Source organism: Bicyclus anynana, chromosome 9 (genome assembly GCF_947172395.1).
Source record: "Bicyclus anynana chromosome 9, ilBicAnyn1.1, whole genome shotgun sequence".
NCBI classification, from domain to species: Eukaryota; Metazoa; Arthropoda; class Insecta; order Lepidoptera; family Nymphalidae; genus Bicyclus; species Bicyclus anynana.
Window position 1 is genome coordinate 10,820,240 of NC_069091.1, and position 19,662 is coordinate 10,839,901.

The window sequence follows — 19,662 nt, forward strand, 5'->3', positions numbered from 1 at the left end:
GTCGTTATCCACCCATATTCGGCTCACTGCTGAGCTCGAGTCTCCTCTTTGAATGAGAGGGATTAGGCCAATAGTCCACCACGCTGGCCCAATGCGGATTGACAGACTACACACACGCAGAGAATAAAGGAAATTCTCTGGTATGCAGGTTTCCTCACTATGTTTTCCTTCACCGTTAGATACACGTGATATTTAATTTCTAAAAATGCACACAACAGAAAAGTGGTGCATGCCCCGGACCGGATTCGAACCTACACCCTCCGGAATCGGAGGCAGAGATCATATCCACTGGGCTATCGCAGCTATCGTAACATACAAGGTGGGAAATCTGGGTCAATTCGATCGAATAAAAATCGCTAGGACTAGCTAATTCTAAATAAACAAAGATATTTAAAAGAAAGCGCTGATATGACGTCTATTATATTTCGCAGAAGCGCTAAAGTTCTAAATTCTATAAATATTTCATGGTAAATGAAAAATTTTAAAGATTTCAATGACGTAACACGCAATTTTTTGTAAATCATTTATTATTTTTGTAATGATTCTTAATTTATCTGAAATATCTTTGTACCTGATATAATGTTTGAACATTATATTAGGTATAACATTTTTTTTTATGTAAACGGTTTACATCTTATTATATTTACAATATTTCATAGTAGATATTTCTTAAATAATGTGTAATAATCATCTATTAAGGAAATTCTTGTCTGTGACTTAAAAATTAAAATTTATGTAAAAACTTGTATGTCATTCCACTATCTCGTAGAAGTCAGAAGATCAAAGTAAATCAAGTCAATGATAAATATTTAAAGTGTAATAATTACTTCTATCTAACGAACATTGTGACGTAGACAGTGGAAGGCAGTGGGCTCTTAATATCAGGAGAAAGTATAATTGTAAGCAAACTTATAGGTGAGCATGTAACTTAAAAATTAAAGACATAATATAAGAGTGACCTATTGATTTTAAACGGTATCTATTGCATAAGACGGTTAGTAATCACTCCGTTTTATCGAAGTTTTCGGCTAGACGTAGACTTCTAATTGGTAGTTCAAGCCAGATCCTCTCTCGCTCTTCAGTTTGATGTTGACATAGGGTAGGCCGATGCCGCCGGCGGTGATTGACGCTAGGGCGTCCGTATGATCGAGGTCCCTCGCAATCACACCCTGCAACGGAATAAACAATTTTATATTATTTTTAGCAACTTATTTCTTCATCATCATATCTAAATACTTGGAAATTTCTGAACATGTTCGATATTTGAAAATTCGTGTGTGAAGTCTGCCAATCCGCATTTGGCCAGATATTCTGAGAGGAGACTCGAGCTCAGCAGTGAGCCGAACATGGGTTGATAATGAATCCCAAACACCGCCATAGATCTTGCTCAAAGTTAAGTGAGAGGTTTTTATCCAGTAAAATATGATATAGATTTTCCATGCTGACTTACGATGTAATATTTTATCGACGTCGCGAAAATACCAAACTGCACACATAGCAGGTCTAGTATGACGCAAAGGATATATCGTTCGTTCAAAACTGACTACCATTAAATTGATAGCACTGCAGATTTTACGAGTGTCTGTGATCTACCGGGAGAATTTAGTAAGGCATTGTTGTTTATGTCTTTAGATGTGTATTTATATATGTAGCTGTAAAAATTTGTATATTGGTGTATATTTGTATATCAGTGTAAATTCAGAGATTTACTAATACCTAACGTACTAGTATATCTCTGAATTTACCTTCGTAGCCTAATAAATGTCATCAATCAATGTCAATTTCTCGGACTTTTCGCATTAGAGTTTGATTGTTGCATGTTTTTGACGATTATTACTTTCAATGGCGTAGTGTGCCATGTATCAAAATTTGTTGGGGGAGCTCTATAGGCGCACTCGTCTGTGTGTCGTAGTGGCAAATCCCGAAAATATCTATAAGTAGCAGTTTTTTTCCATGTTTTTTCCTCCAGGAAGCACCAGATTAAGTGAGATTGTAGATAAATTTTATTAATTTTTGCTTCCACACTTAAGGGGCCCCTGTGGTCCGGGGGTCCAGTATCATTGATACGGCTGATACGGCGATAGCTACGCCTCTGATTACTTTACAAACGACGAACTTTAATTCATCACTCTTTTATATCAATGCTAATATTATAAAGAGGAAATATTTGATTGTTTGTTTGCTTTAAATAGGCTTCGAAACTGCTGAATAGATTTGAAGAATTCTTTCACTGTTGGGAAGCTACATTTATCCCCGGGTGATATAGGCTATATTTTATCCCGGTATTTCTACGGGAATGGGAACTACGCGAGTGAAACCGCTAGGCGGCTTCTAGTCGCTATATAAACATGAATGCGTTTATGAGGTGATGACGCCCTTTACACATTTATTTATTTATTTATTTTTATTTTTAAGAGAATATTTGCCATATTTTTAAACTATGGCCAATATTCCGATTCCCTTCCAATTAGCCGGGAGAGATTGTGCTAGGAGTGGGTACGACAATAGACCAACGGGGCGGGGATCAAACCACCCCCTCTCGGTGATGAGTCCAACCGCTCTTACCGTTGAGCTATTGAGGCTTCTACTAACTAACTATTATCTAAATCGAAACCTTCTTCCATATCTATCTACTCTTAAAATATTTATATCATCAAGGTTATTCCTACGTTTATAAATTGTTTATGTTACGGTTTTTACACAAGCAAAAACGGATAATAGCAATTTTTATTTTGTGTAATGGAAACTATATTTACCTAACTATGTATAGTTAAATATTTTTTTACTCGTAGCATGAACTTTGAATCACCGTTTATTCACCATTACACAATTTTTGGATCTGGCTTCTACATATAAAATTTTGATTTCTCTTTTGGTACAAATAAAGGGAAAAATACAATAAGGAACTTTAGCTAACTTATCCTAATAACTATACAAATCATGCCCACGTGGAATGGTGGACAGCTTTTTTTTGCGGCGGAAATGCAGCCAGTATTCTTGCCACCATTCCACGTGGGCATGATTTGTATAGTTATTAGGATAAGTTAGGGAAAAATAATATTTTTGATCAAAGTTTGCTTTTGTACAATTTATAGCAATTTTTGAATTTACAAAAATAATGGTAATATGAGTTTCATATAGTGTAGTGACCCTGCTTTCTGCATCCACGGCCGTGGGTTCGATTCCCACAACTGGAAAATATTTGTGTGATGAGCATGAGTGTTTTCCAGTGTCTGTGTGTATTTATACATTATATAAGTATTTATATCGTCGGCATCACAACTGCGGCTGTTGCCGTGACCAACAGACAGGTAACAAATTTCAACATTAATATACTTAGCGACAGTCAAGCAGTACTAAAAGCACTGGCAAAACACTCGACTACGTCAAAACTACTGCTAGACTGTCACAAGGCCCTAACAAAACTTGCAACAAATAACTTAGTTACATTAAGATGGATAAAGGGACACAGCGGAATCTTAGGTAATGAAGCGGCTGATGAACTGGCGCGTCGCGCCACGACACTGAAGGTAGTAGGGCCCGAACCAATAGTACCCATACCATTCAGTGAATACAAAACATGGTTGCACAAACAAACCATCAGAACCCACGCCGAACAGCATGTGGGACAGCATAACCACATGTAGACATACAAAAGAGGCACTCCCAGGCCTCGACCCAAGGATAACAAAGAAACTTATGAACCTCACACGAGACAAACTGAGAACAGTAGTTGGCCTAATAACAGGTCACTGCCCGCTAAACAAACACCTTTCAATTCTAGGTTTGACCGACAGTCCTCTGTGCAGAGCCTGCATGGAGGAGGACGAGACACCGCTACACGTTATGCTCATTTGCAGAGGCGTAACGGAACAACGAGCAACCTACATTGGCTCCTCAGTGACACTCCATGAGGCTATCGGCGACCTGGGCGGCCTGCTAAGCTTCTGGAGCGAGCTCGGCTGGATGGAATAAATCCAGCGGGAACCTACACCAAGGGACCCACGCACAACGGCCAAACACTTGGCTAAGTGCGGAAACGGCCCAGAAGAAAGAAGAAGAAGAAGAAGAAGAAGTATTTATATGTAGTATATATTAATATTATAATTATAATATCAACTATCTAAGCACCCATAACACAAGCTACTCTGTATGCTTACTTTGGGGCTAGTTAGTGATGTGTATTGTTTAAGTTTATTTATTTATTTATATATTTTTTAATTTTATTTCTAGTTGCAATTGCCTTGATTTTTACTAAAAATTCGTGCTATTTAGTTACTGCAGCGGCCAGCAAGAGAGGCCTACTCATACGAGGGCTGCACTAAAAGTATCGGCAATTGTATAATATGGGTAATTATGTTTGACTGTAATATGACTACTACCCATCAGATGTTAATGATAATCACCGGGATCGACTACTGACTTCCGAATACTCCGGGCTAAAAATTTCTCTAAAAAAGCTTAATATTCTATAATTTAACCTTGGATTCGAATCCTGGACCGGTCCCAAGCCTACTAGAGCAACAAGGCAGTATATAAATATAAACACGCATGAAATTCAAACCAATATCAATTTCGATGATACGCGCAATTTTAATTGCCGTTTCAAATTTAGGTCACTTTTAGCAATACGGTGAAATATTTTAATTGAATCGATTTTTTTTTAGTAGGTATTCATTTGATTTTTTTATGCACAGAATAGTTTTATACATATAAATACCTACTAATTGTAAGTCTTTTTTACTGTTTTTCACAATTACGTATAGTTAATAACAAAGGTTTTATATTATTAACTAAAATATATAGAATGCTAGAAGAACCGGTCAATCTTTGCTTTGGCTTAACGCACTTCTTCCCTAACCCTACTCTACTCCTACCCCTACCCTAATTTGAAATAAAGAACTAAATATTTATATGAAAAACTACTGTTTATAGTATATTGTAAAAAAATACCTTCAATTATAATATTTTAGAGGTTTAGGTGACTAATCTTTACTAATATTATACGAGTACAGAGATAAAGTTTGTGGTATTGTGAGGAGAATCTCTGGATCTACTGAATCGATTTTGAAAATATTTTTATTTTCATTAGAAAATCACTTTATTTGGTAAGGGGACCTACTAATATGATAAACGCGAAAGTTTGTATGTTTGTATTAACGCCGCTACTGAAGCAATTGGACTGAAATTTTAAATGGAAATAGATTTCATTCAGGATTAACAATCCTGAATAAAATCTATTTCCATTTAGATAGGCTACTTTTTATCCCGGAAAAATTCATGGTTCCCACGGGATTTGTGAAAAACTGAATTCCACGCGGACGAAGTCGCGCGCGTCCGTTAGTAGGCTATATTTGTGTCTATATTCTTACGAGGACAGAACCTACGCGGGTGAAACCGCGAGGAGTCGGCTAGTTAATAATAAAGAGTTAAAAGGTCTTGTCCTCAGTGCTCTGGATAAATTAATGCGAAGGTGAACCAGTTGCCTAAGTTGGCATGTTGTATTACACAGCAAAAGATGACTCACAAATTATTATGAAGTGTTGGACATTACATAAGAAATATACGTATGTATTTATTATATTTACTTGAGCATTATACATAATTCAATAGCTAGTTATTACCTACTTTCAAGATTAGAAAATATTATCTATGCTAATATTATAAAGCTGAAGAGTTTGTTTGTTTGTTTTGGTTGAACGCGCTATTCTCACGAACTACTGGTCCGATTAGAAAAATTCTTTCGGTGTTAGATAGCCTATTTAGCGAGAAAGACTATGGGCTATATATATTATTCCCGCATTCCTACGGGAACGGGAACCACGCGGTTGAAGACGCGTGGCGTCAGCTAGTAATAATAGATAATGATTTAGTCCCAATTATCATAGTCAAATTAGCATTGTTAGTGAAATAACTTTCACCCTTTTTACCCAATTAGTTTCATATTTGAACGTCATGTAGTTAATCTATGCTTAATACGAGTATTATAAAGCTGAAGTTTGTTTGTTTGAACGCGATTATCTCAGGAACTACTGATGTGATTTGAAAAATCTTTAAATGTTATATAGCCCATTTATCGATGAAGGATATAGGCTATATATTATCCCCATATTCCTACGGGAACGAGCACCACGCGGGTGAAACCGCGTGGCGTTAGCTAGTGTACAAATATAACTGGAAAATGTTATATATTCTATGAGAGATATATATATATATATATATATATATATACTTGAAAATAACTTTCATACAAATTTTCATCAAACTTTGAACACCTGTATGAACCCTTTTCTTAAACAAGAAGGTATTCTGGCATATTTTGTATTCTATTTGGATAAAAGTAAGTATAAAATTCTGAATTTTATGGTTAACTATGTAGATCTGTACTTAGAAAACTTCATTTGATAATAAAATACATTATTATCGTAGAAACAAGTTTAACAGAAACACGTCCATAATAATAGAGAAAGGTCAACACACAGCACAAAGTATTCAAATATTACTTATCTGTACCAAGTTACAAATACATTTATTACAGGAAGAATGTTTTTATCGGATTATATTTTCTACAAAATATCATAAGAGATTTTGTTTTTTTAAACATTAAAAAAATTAGTGAACACTGTGCTCTAAAAAGTTTTTATTGGTATATTTATAATTCACCTTGATAATCTGTTGTCCGGGATCAGAGAAAAAGACCTCCTTGACCCTCTTCTTTAACGGGATGCTGTTGTACTCGGCTTTCTGTTGCCATATCAATCTGTTGTTAAAACTTGTTCCCACGATGAGGTCCTTACAGTAACCGACGTACATACACGACGCGAGAACTACTAACAAAATGTAAACAGACTTCATTGTATCAGAGATTGTTGAACGAGCAAACTCTTAGACGTGTGGCGTTGGACTGATGTATTGAATACTTAGCTTATGTACGCATTGGTCAGTATGAAGTTGTTTATTTCGAACTGTGAGTAAGCGGAAAAAACGTATCAAATACTTAACAGGGTCGGCATCAATGTCTATGCGTGATACCATTTACAATACTGTCAAGGTTTCATCAAAACCGCGGGGCTGACAATAATCTTCCTTATGTCAATACACGTATTACTTATAAGAAGTTCGCTGAGTAAGTGTTTGTTCAGAATGAACTCAGAAACCAGTATTAAACGTATTTACTAGTAAACAGATTATCTAAAATGACAATAATTATGGATACTTCAAAATAACGCGATATGAATAACACTAATATTCAAAACCCCCCGAAGGTCATGAAAATATTAATTGCACTCTCGATCAATCGATCAATATTCTCTTTCAGTGCGCTTTTATTTGAGACCCCACTCGAGTATATTTTCCGACATTCGGTTATTCTTTCCCACTTTGACCCCTGAGAACTTTTAAATAGCTTAACCGATTTTTTACCGAACCGATTAAACTAATTTTAAACACCCCTCTTTTTGCGTTGAGGCTAAAAACCAGGGCCGGTTACAAGTATTTCATAGGAAACGACTGACACTTGGTCTAGGGATTCGAAGAGTCGATGACCGTTGGGGCGCTGGGTTTCCAAGTGCGGACCCCGCACAGGGAACCGCAGTGTTGGTCGAACCCCTTAAGTGGACCGACGACATTAATCGGGTTGCAGAGGACTTTTGGAGGAGGTTGTCCACTGGACAGTGATTAAGTAATTATGTGAAATGTAAAGAAGTTATCTTACAAAAGTAAATTACGTAATATATTTTCTCAAAATGCCTATTGCTTCTAGATAAACTAATTTTAATAAATAATTATCATAATTCGTTTAGCTTGAAGCGATATAAAATACAATTTATACGATAACCTCGCACAAGGTTTATCTGTTACTCCGAGCTATGAACGATATCACTAATGTACCCACCTAGCGGCCTGGTTACAAAATAGGGTAATAAATTTACTCCAGCTGCTTTTACTATTAGCCAAAACTATTTTCTTCAAATACATGCGATAATTTTTCAGATCTACACTAATATTATAAAGCTGAAAAGTTTGTTTGTTTGGATGAACGCGCAAATCTCAAGAACGACTGATCGATCCGATTTGAAAAATTCTTTCAGTCTTAGATAGCCCATTTATCGAGGAAGGCTATAGGCTATATACTATTCCCGTATTCCTACAGGAACGGGAACCACGCGGTTGAAACCGCGCGGCGTCAGCTAGTTACATATAATTTAAATCAATACTGATATGAATGCGAAAGTCTGTCTGTTACCTTTTGTAGCCTGATCAAACCAATTTTGATTAATTTTTATATACTTATAGTTATAGAGACAAAGTATATGTTTGTATCTCGGAAAAATCCACGATTACGGCGGGATTTTGTCAAAGATTTTTAGGTAAAACTTATCTGCGTATTTTCAGGCGTCCGCTAGTAATATAACCTAATAGTTTTATTCATTATTTTATTATCCATTATTTTATTATGCATTATTTTACTATCCATTATTTTATTATCCACTAGCGGACGCCCGCGTGGAATTCAGTTATTCGCAAATCGCGGGAACCGTGGATTTTTCCGGAATGAAAAGTAGCCCATGTGTTAATCCAGAGTAAAATCTATTTCCATTCCAAATTCCAGCCAAATCGCTTCAGTAGCCGCAGTGTAAAAGAAGAACAAACATACTACATACACAAACTTTCGCCTTTATATTGTTAGTGTGAGTGTGATTATTTTAGACCAGTGGTTAACCTATGCGCCTTCGGATCATGAGATCCTGGGTTCGAGTCCTAGATCAGTGTATGAATTAATTGAACTAATCTTTTTACTAAGAAATTCTCAGTAGCATTCAGGAGATGGGAAGTAGATGGTGTTACGCACCACACCCTTGGAGATGACGTTAAGACGTCGTCACAACCAGTTGTTATCATTGACTTCTGATAGTGACCATGGTCAGAGATACTTGTCACCATGCATCCCACGCCCACCAACCACCATTGGAGCAGTACAGTGGATCTAGAAGTTGCTTGCTCAAATGCTCGCTCTTCTATCAAAGTAAAGAGGCCTAGAATTGAATTTTCAATGATTAAATATTCTTTTTTCAAAGCTTTTAAGTTATAGAGGAAGCTCTAAGACTTTATTGAAATACATAGACTACTCTTTAGTTCAAATGTTATGACATCACAGTAATGACGTCAGAGCCAAAGGACAGACGGGCGTGCAATATTCACCCAAGTAATTCGGTAAGAGCTCTCTTCATACGTTCAATAAAAACAGGTAAGTTGGTAAATGTAAGTCCCCGAGCAGAGTTCTTTCCCGGAAAATAACTATACCTACACATCGTAAAGTATTTTCCTTCTATTCTATTTTACACTAGCGTACGCCAGCGACTTCGTCACGTAAAATTTTTGTTTTTCACAAAACCCGCGGGAATATATTTTTCGGGATAAAAAGTAGTCAAGGTGTTGCTTTGTGACCTCCTCAATCTTCCTTCAGTGGAAGTGAAGTGCAAGTTCCATTAAAATCGAGAGATTAGCCAGGACAATCAGACATGCAAACTGTTCGCGCGCTAATTCATATTCGCGAACTGGTGTACGGAGAGGACACAAGAGGGCGCTGTAACTCCCAACACGTCAGATAGAATACACGTCGACTTTCAACGCGAACAAAGAAAACGAACAATCTTTACAACGTGTACACCTTAAAACATTTATGAAGAATTAGTAAAAGCATTATATTTATTGTCATATTTAATGTTACGAATTTGTGGAAAACAAAATAAATCAGTTCAAGAAAATAGTATAGTATTTTCTTATGTGCGAACGCACATAAAGTGGCGACCGTGACAGGACTTACTGCAATCTACGGATTCGAGCACAACCTACAACATCAGCCTAATTACGGACGAAGAAAGCGAAGAAGGAGAATCTACAGGAATCTGCGTGGGTTTTGCCAGCAAAAGAGTGAGCCTGTTCCATTTTATTCCTTCCCTAATCGCACTTTGTCACTTCATACCTAATAGCAAAATCTATGCCTAATTCTTCCTAATACCTACCTACTTGCTATACTTACAGGTTGCCTAAAGCCTATTTTGCATCTAATGCGCCTATTTTGCGGCTAGTAAGTTCAGCAAACGATATTTAAGGTGCCTAAATATCAAACACACTTTGTAAATGAACCAACTATTCAATTGTATAACCTAAAACGTACCTACCTACTACTTGCTTTGCTTACAAGTTGCCTAAATCCTATTATTGCATTTAATGCGTCTATTTTGCGGCTTGAAAGTTAAACAAACTAAAGTTAAGGTGCCAACTATTAAATACAATTTGTAAACTATTCAATTCTTATACCTAAAACGTAGCTACTTACCCAAGTTTGATTCTCGTAAACAACTATCCTATTATTTCAATTCGCTTGCTTGTCCACACATCATTTGTACGCAATATAATCAAATCTTCACTACTTTCAATCGAAACATAACTATTATAGCTAAATTCATCCCAATTGCATTATTTATAACTTCACATACGTTCCCTATAGCTTTGTCTTGAATACCTACTACCATTAGTCGATATACAAAGCTGTGCAACATTCTATTCCAGCGACAGCTGCATAGCGCGATCGGAGTACAAGGTTGTCATCCATCCCGTGTCCGCGCGTGCACTGCTGCAGGCCAGCAACTGCCGGTGCGCTCCACCCCGCCGCCTCCCGCGCAGCCACTCCGGCTAACGGTAACATCAGACTACGAAGCGACGAGCGTATGCAATTTTATGTCATTTTAAAACAGCTGATTTCGTTCACCTATTAAAAAAGTACACCTTAAAACATTTATGAAGAATTAGTAAAAGCATTATATTTATTGTCATATTTAATGTTACGAATTTGTGGAAAACAAAATAAATCAGTTCAAGAAAATAGTATAGTATTTTCTTATGTGCGAACGCACACAAACAGACAAAAATTTTAGAAAAGAAAAAAAAGAAGAAAAGAAATATTTTAGTGATTTAGAGTTTCGGTAAGGAGTGTGGATTTTCATCCTCCTCCAAACAAGTTAGCCCGCTTCCATCTTAGACTGCAATCACTTACCATTAAAAAAAAATTAAAAAATCTTCATTGTGGTTTAGTTTCGTATCTATAACTATATGCATTTAAAAAAATACAGTTATTTAGAAATCACAGACACACGCTTTAATTTTCTTTATATGTATTAATGATGTAGTGATATAATATGTACACTAATTAAAGAATTGTTGCAACTGAGTATAATTATGCTAATTAAATTGCAGCTAATGTAGGCTTTGCGCTAGCTCATTATTAGGTATTATAGGATAGTAAATATATATGTATATGATATTACTATAATGTAGTGCTGTAAACATTATTATCACAGGGATTAAATGAACACTGGTTTACATTGTATTAATTGCTGAATCTTAGCATTATATTTATATGAAGATTCTATTTTATGTAACTCTATGTATGTGAGAATACAAGTATAAAATATATACGACAACGTGGCTTTTGAAAGAATTTTAAAAATCGGTTCTGTAGAACCAGACATTCCTCCTACAACACCACAAACTTAACCGTTTTGTAATATTTTTAGCACTTTATAGATTAAATAATCAAATAATAATATAATAAAATTCAATTTAAATGGTGTTGAGTATATCACATCCTACAAGAGGATAGATGTTATTTTATAAAAACTAACATTTTGCTTGTCATACATATGGCACAATGGCATGCATAAGGTTGTAAAGTATCTCTCTATGTGTATCATGTGTGTGTATCATTTTTGAGACTAAACTATACGCACTATACGCAATTATATACGCAGTTCTATATTAGAACGAGTATCCAAAGCTGCTCTAATAGGATCTTACCAAATTTGGATAGGTAGGGAGAACAACACGAGCAGAGAAAGGGAGTGTTGATCGATCGTCAAGGAATTCCCTAATCCTACATCCAGTAGTCACAAGTCCTGGACTTTGCTTGGTGTTTTTCTCTCTACCACGCGATGGACCCGGCACCTGCACGGTGAATCCATGGAATGCTAAGATATTCGTCTCTGTTTTGTTCATTCGTTACCCTAACCAAAAAGTTGACATACCTACTTAAATATATTTTAGGTAAATACTCTTTAGGAGAGTAAGAAAATCAGAAGTTGAAAATTATACGGATTAACATCACGGATTTACATGAATTTTATTATGAGACGGAATCGTTATTCGCGTCTACCGCGAGGAGGTACTTAAGATCACAGAGATACGTTGTCTTTTAATTTGCTATTGTCTTATGCAAATCAGACCCTTTCTGCGGCCTAGTTGGACTCGCTTGCGATGACAAACGCCGACATTTGAGGCCGCGGTGTTTTTAGATTTGTTTTTTGCTACTAGACGAAATAGAACAAAAAGAATGTGTTCGTAAATATCCATAATTTAATTCTTTATTCGAAAGGTCGGCCACTTTCATACAAGCTGTGACCTGTCCCTGTAGCCAAGTGACACGTCGATTCTCTTTCTACGATCGCAAACGCTTCGAAATCTAGAAAAATGTATACGAATAACAGATCTTGATCACGTGACCTGTCGATAGCAAATGTCATTCCCATACATTTTTCTAATTGTCGAAACGTTTGCTATCGTAGAAAGAGAATCGACGTGCCACTTAGCTACAGGGGCAATAGGCATATTATGTAACTCGGTGTATCATTCAAAATGCAACGTTTTTCATCATATTTTCGTTTATGCAATCATCTAACATCGTATTTTCAACGAAATGACGTAAATATCTTTAATTTACGTAAGGTTAATATAAAAGTGGGGGTAACAAGTAGTAAGATTATTTCAACGAAAAACCGTTATTAACGTAATTTCGTTGAAATAATCATGTTAAATGATCATAAAACAAAAAAATCACTGTCATTTGATGTAAAATGATGTCAAGATCATATCATTAAAATAACTATGTTAGATGATCAGAATTACGAAAATCCGATGAAAAATTTTTCTTCTTTTTAGAGCGTTTAAATAAAAGCTTTTTTTAAAAAGTTTTTTTACTTATAATTTATTCTCCTTCAAAAACAAATTGTTAGGGTTGTAATTACATCAATAATGAAAATTTTTTTCATGTAGCATTCAATAATGGTGATTTCCAGGTTAATGTATATACAATTTGAAAAAACTACCATCATTCCTATTAGCGGTTGATAAAAAGCCTGATACGAAGAGGCATAATTATCTTCAGTTGTTATTTTTTTTTTAATTATAAGTATGAGACGAGAGACATATTTACTGCAAAATCACACAATAATGTATATGATGTTACTTGTTGAAATACATCTATCTATTATTGCTATCTTTAAGCCAAAAGGCGTCGTTAGCGATAATAAAATAGGACAACCTGCCACAACCAGTAGGTACAGTAACTACGATCTCGAAGAAACCACCCAAGCATGCAATTTAAATGACATTTCATTTTCTTTTTCAAGACAATTTTCAAGAGGCTATCTCATCATCTCGCATCAAACAAAAATAGACCGACAAAACAAAGAATTTCAATAAATAAGTTAAAGTTAAAATTTTGGAACCCACCGAAGGTAATGAAATTAACTAGATTTTTTTTATAAAATAAGAATTTAAATGGATCAAAGATAAATACTTACTTACCCTGCAACTTTCAAATACAAAAACCACATCGAAATCAGTCCATTCGTCTAAGAGTACGATGCCACAGACACACACACACACACATAGACAGACATCGACGTCAAACTTATAGAACCCCTCTGGCGTCGGAGGTTAAAATTAAGTCAGCTTTATTGCATAAAACATAGAATAAAACTGGTCGAATTAATTTATTTGCAATTTAAAATTTTACTTATACCACCAAACGTTACCGTAGCATAACGGGCTAGCAGCGCCATCTAGAATCTATCTATATCTATATACTTATAATAAAACTGTAGCAGGTATATAATCGATACTGAAGCTAAAAATATTTTTTTTTCGATTTTTGTCTGTCTGTCTGTCCGTGTTTTTTGTCATTCTAGCATCACGCTGGAATGAATTCAAATGAAACTTGGCACGGTTTAAGACCATAATACGGAGAAGGTTATAGGATCCTTTTTATTGCGAAAATAAAATTAAAAGGGGATGAAATAGGAGTTAAAAAGTTTGTATGGAAAATCCTTCATTTTTGGAGTTACAGTTTTTAAATTATTTTCATAAATCAAAAAAAAAACAAATAAACATTATATTTGGTTTTTTTTTATTCAAATTTTCCTTAAAAACACCCCTAACGTGGTGAAATAGGGCTTGAAAGTTTACATTGATTCCACGCGGACGAAGTCGCGGGCGACCGCTAGTTACAAATAAATGAGCTTTACGTATCACTATTACTTTAAACTTTTTACGAATGAACAAAAATATAATTATTATACCAAACTAGTATGTATACATTGATTTCTACGCGGACGAAGTCGCGGGCGTCCGCTAGTTAAGTAATTACTTTGTGACGTTTCCTTCGCAATAGGCCAAAAGCCAATAAGAGGCTGAACGACAGCCTGATTAGCGTAGAGCGAAGAAAAAGAGACGACCAATAAGCTGTAATCCCCGCGACGTGATCTAAATTCTTTCTTAAACAGCGTCGATTTGATATCGTAAAAAAACAACTTCATTTAAATTTACATAACTTTTATATTTAGTAAATTTTTATTTTCATAATCATTAGTGCATTTTCTGTAATAACGATTTTAACTATTACAGACTAATCCAGACTATGAATTATCCATTTCTTTGCTAATTTACATACGAATTTCATCAGTTGTTGTGGGTTTGTGTGTGTGTGTGTGTGTGTGTTGTTGTGCCCCTCCCGCGTCTGTGTTTCCTGACACGTATGATTTGTGCACCTTCAAGGCAAGAGTGAATAGGCATCTTCTAGGCAAGCGCGCTTCATCTTAGACCTCATCTTTGCTTTCCATCAGGCTTGATTGTGGTCATGCGTAAGCCTATTCTACAAAAAAAACTACTGTGTAACTAACCATACTTAGTTTTATCCTTCCATAATTTCCCACAAAGTAATTAATGTGAAAATAAGTGTGTCTCTCTGTTACCTTTTTACGGCTAAACTGAACCGATTGTGATGAATTGCAGCTGAGACAAATATGATTTTAGAGAATAACAGGCTACTTTTTGTTGCGAGAATATAAATAGGTGAAACGGGGGTCGAAAATTTGTAGGAAAGTCCTTGATTTTTCTACTTTTAGTGTTCCGAACGTACGTACGTATGTACAAAAACGGGACCCTTACAAGATTAGTCGCATACATGCCAAAGTCCATCAATTTTATCCGAATTTACTGCACCAAATAAGTTGAAAATTATTAAAATATCTATTAAGATTCACGCTTTTTAGTTAAGACGTGAAAATGTAAAATGTAAAGAAAAAGGAAATGAAAGCTTATATTCGTTTCAGTTGTATTTTTTTAAGTAATCTTTTTTTGGAAAATTGGGAAAAATTAAACCAAGAGCCTATGTTAATTAATTTAGTTGCTCGTAAAAAAATCCGTTGCTCGCCCACATGCAGTTAAATACGAAGGAGGATTTACGGCGAAAACCCCTTTTCTTTGTGATGTAAAAGGAAGCCGTAGTAAATAGGAAGAAAAGCCTTCGCCTCAGAGCTTTAACATTTTAAAAATTATAAAGTACTTCTACTCGGTTTTACCGGCACCTCCACGATGATGCTTTAAGGACAATCCACATAGTGAACATTCCTAAAAGTCTTAAGCAAGTGCGAATCTAAACTGCGCTCCGGGCGGTTCTCCTTATAAATCTAATACAAACGAGCTATTCCTTTATCTAATTTTAATACATTAATTTTTACCTACCTACCTGCAAATTGCGAATTGTGTATATTTATTCTTATTTCAGATACTCATTCGAATAAAATTTTGAATTCAATAATAAATTTGTCTTTCTCAGACACCTTGACTAAAAGGTACCTAATAAAGGAATTATTTAACACGATCTCGTATTATGTAGATAAATCTTTACCTTATAGTGTAATATTTTAGATTTGTACCTATCGAATCTTTTAGTCGATTGTTGTTGTTGACCAAAGTACCAGTAACAACTTGGGTGTTGATCAGCAATAAAGTAGCATATTTCTGTAGAATCGCGTTTTACCAATGATTAAACATCGAGCGAAACTATGTCACCCAGATATTAAAAAAATAACAAAGTAACATTACTGAAACATGAAACAATGGACAATGAAATAAAGGAGCTAATTTTATATTTAGGCTCGGTACCCTAAAAATGAAGAAAATACTTTCAATCAAAAGATTTTTGGTAACAAGAACATCCCATATGTTCTTGTTACCAAAAATCTTTTATCTAAATTTAGGATTATGTGTAAAATATAATATGAAAGACTGGCTGATTTGTGTAAAGTATGTCCCTTTTACTTTTGAAATCTGTGTCCTAAATTATATAAGTAGATACTATATTACACCTACTCGTTTTGTTGAAATCTTAATTGCTCTAGGTCTGGCTGTATATCCATAATTGGCTCCCGTGTTTAGCTATAGTAGGAACATGAGCTGATATACTAACAGCTTTTATAAAATAAGGTATATTTGGCTATCGTAGACTGTCGTTTTATAAGCTAATAGGGTTGTGTGGGATATCTCCCAAAACAAGCGACCTGGCTACGTATAATAATAAAATTTCCAAAGCTAACGAATTTGCATAATACTTATCTCGTCACAGTTTCGCAGCACGTGGCCACTGAACACTAAGTACTCGTAATTGCATTTAGTGAGACCTCGTACCCTTATGTATTATAGTTGCCTCGCATGCTCACTCGGTGTCTGAATAGAGCCGTGATAGCCCATTGGATATGACCTCTGCTTCCGATTCCGGAGGGTGTGGGTTCGAATCCGGTTCGGGGCATACACCTCCAACTTTTCAGTTGTGTGCATTTTAAGAAATTAAATATCACGTGTCTCAAACGGTGAAGGGAAACTTTGTGAGGAAACCTGCATACCAAAGAATTTCCTTAATTCTCTACGTGTCTCAAGTGTGCCAATCCGCATTGGGCCAGCGTGGTGGACTATTGACCTAACCCCTCTCATTCTGAGAGGAGACTCGAGCTCAGCAGTGAGCCGAATATGGGTTGATAATGATGATGATGGACTATTGGCCTAACCCCTCTCATTCTGAGAGGAGACTCAAGCTCAGCAGTGAGCCGAATATGGGTTGATAACGAACGAAAATATATCACAAATTGAAAAATGAAACGATTTTTACTCATGTAGGGAAATTATGTACTACGCAAAACAGTTCAAAGAATTTAATGCAATATTTTGCCACGACGACGAATCATAATCACGACAAATTTTATTTACATTTATGTATCGCCCCTTTACCAAAGTTAGAGCAAAATTATATGATTAATTTGATCATGAAAATTAATTAATTTAGACAATGTGAGTAGGTAAGCAATTAAGTGCCTTTATTAAAATCTTAATACAACTTCATTGTGGCGGTTGGCGGTGGCAATTTTATATGAAATTAATTTTTAGCAAACTCTTACCTAATATTAAAATAATAATAATAATAATAAAGTCTTTTATCAGGCGGTAACAAGGTGCGTGCCTTCAATAGCTGGGTCATGCCCTTACTCATATACACTTTTGGCATTCTAAAGTGGACTCAAACCGAACTGGATTCCCTGGACTGTAAAGTCCGCAAACTGCTGACGTCATACCGGATGCATCACCCCCGTTCATCTGTAATGAGATTGTACATCCCACGCAAGTGTGGAGGACGTGGCTTCTTAAACGCCAAGAACCTCCATAATCGTGAGGTGTGCAATCTCAGAGATCATTTTCTCAAGATGAATGTGAGTATGTTTCAGGATGTCGTTGCAGTGGATAAGGGACTTACCCCGCTATCCCTAGGCAAAGAGAACTGGCGCAAGCCTATAGTAATTAGTAACTCAGATCGTGTGGCAATATGGAAGAGCAAGGAGTTGCATGGACGATTCTACAAGGCCCTTACTGGGCCGGATGTAGATCAAATAACATCTGTATCTTGGTTGCAATTCGGTGACCTCTTTGGGGAAACCGAGGGTTTTGTCTGTGCAATTATGGACGAAGTTATAAAGACGAGAAACTACCGGAAACACATTATGAAAGATGGCACTCTAGACATCTGTCGAGCGTGTCATCGTCCTGGGGAGTCCCTCAGGCATATTGTGTCCGGGTGTTCTCATCTTGCTAACGGCGAATACTTGCACAGACATAATCAAGTAGCCAAGATAATCCACCAACAGCTTGCTCTTCAATATGACCTTATCGATTTTGAGATGCCTTACTATAGGTACGACCCAGCGTCAGTTTTGAAAATAGCAGTGCATTGCTCTACTGGGACCGAACGATTATCACTGACAGGTATATTGTAGCCAATAGACCTGATATAGTGCTAGTCGATCGGTCAGTGCGTCGTGCAATAATTGTTGATATTACAGTTCCACATGACGATAATCTGGTTAAAGCCGAAAAGGAAAAAGTATCAAAATACTTGGACCTTGCTCACGAGATTACCGCCATGTGGAATGTTGAGTCAACTATTATTGTTCCGATAGTTGTTTCAGTCAATGGTCTTATAGCGAAAAGCTTCGACCAACACCTTAAGAAGCTTTCGCTTAACTGTTGGATCAAGAGTCGGATACAAAAGGCAGTGATTCTTGAGACGGCGCGTATTGTGAGGAGGTTCCTCACTCTGGAGCCCTGACCACCGGTTGCTTGGGCACTCAAATGTCCCGCAGCGGGAGGGTGAATTTTTTTTTTTATAAATTTTTAATAATGTTTTGTATTTTATACTTATATTGTTAAAAATTTAAAAAAAAAGAAGTAATAAATAAATGAGAGTTAAATAATAATAAAGTATATATATAAGTTATTAGATGCCTAAAATGATCTGCAGCGCGAGCCCTATGCTACATCAATGGATAGATAATTGGGGTGCCTTGTGATCCTTGTTAGACAGAATAATGATGAAAAGTCCTAAATAACAAATTACTTGGCATTGTTATTTATATTAATAAATATATTTTCCTCTCAGATATAATATGTAAGTAATTTTCTCCTATAAATGCCATAAACGCTTCCGGTACGTTTTATTCACCAACTTCTTTGCCATAACTTTTCTAGGGCAAGAATTAGACACCTGATATTGAGCTATAGAGGAATTATAGGAGGAAAGCGTTGATATATGTAACGCATATAGGGATTAGTTGCAAAAAGTAGGTATATATTTTTTTATAAACCTACCCAGCTTTAGCTGCAGCTTTACCAAAGAATTAAAATTAAAATATCCAGGTGCCTTTATAAATCTTTACCGCAATTCAACAATAAACATCATATGTTATAATAATAATAATAATCAAATTTAATAAGTTTATAGTTGATATACTCGTCTAAAGCGTTTTCTTTACTTTTAACTGTTGCTCTACGCACATAATAAATGATAGCTGTAAGCTGAGTCTAAGGTTTCACCCTCATTAATGTTGGATTGAAATTCCGGCAACACGGGGCGAAATAAACTTATAAGTTTATTTCGGCCTGTGTTCCCCATGTTGTATTGTCGGTTTATAAACAACAACAACACACCATTATAAAAGG

The 19,662-nt window shown here is 35.8% G+C and overlaps 1 protein-coding gene across 1 annotated transcript; it reads right to left on the reverse strand.

Moving 5' to 3' along the window:
• Window positions 1-507: 507 nt before the first annotated feature.
• Window positions 508-6,926, reverse strand: LOC128198382 (probable salivary secreted peptide). Its single transcript, XM_052883603.1, has 2 exons — window positions 6,664-6,926; window positions 508-1,169 (listed from the first exon to the last, which is right to left on the reverse strand). Exons 1-2 carry the CDS (start codon window positions 6,853-6,855, stop codon window positions 1,029-1,031), a joined length of 333 nt encoding a protein of 110 aa, XP_052739563.1. The 5' UTR covers window positions 6,856-6,926; the 3' UTR covers window positions 508-1,028.
• Between the last annotated feature and the right edge of the window lie 12,736 nt (window positions 6,927-19,662).

Bases quoted from the DNA above. Each gene is read 5' to 3' on its own strand.
- LOC128198382 (XM_052883603.1), bottom strand. From the start codon at position 6,855: ATGAAGTCTGTTTACATTTTGTTAGTAGTTCTCGCGTCGTGTATGTAC. The intron at 1,170-6,663 runs GTGAATTATAAA...ATTCCGTTGCAG, and splicing joins CCGGACAACAGATTATCAAG to GGTGTGATTGCGAGGGACCT.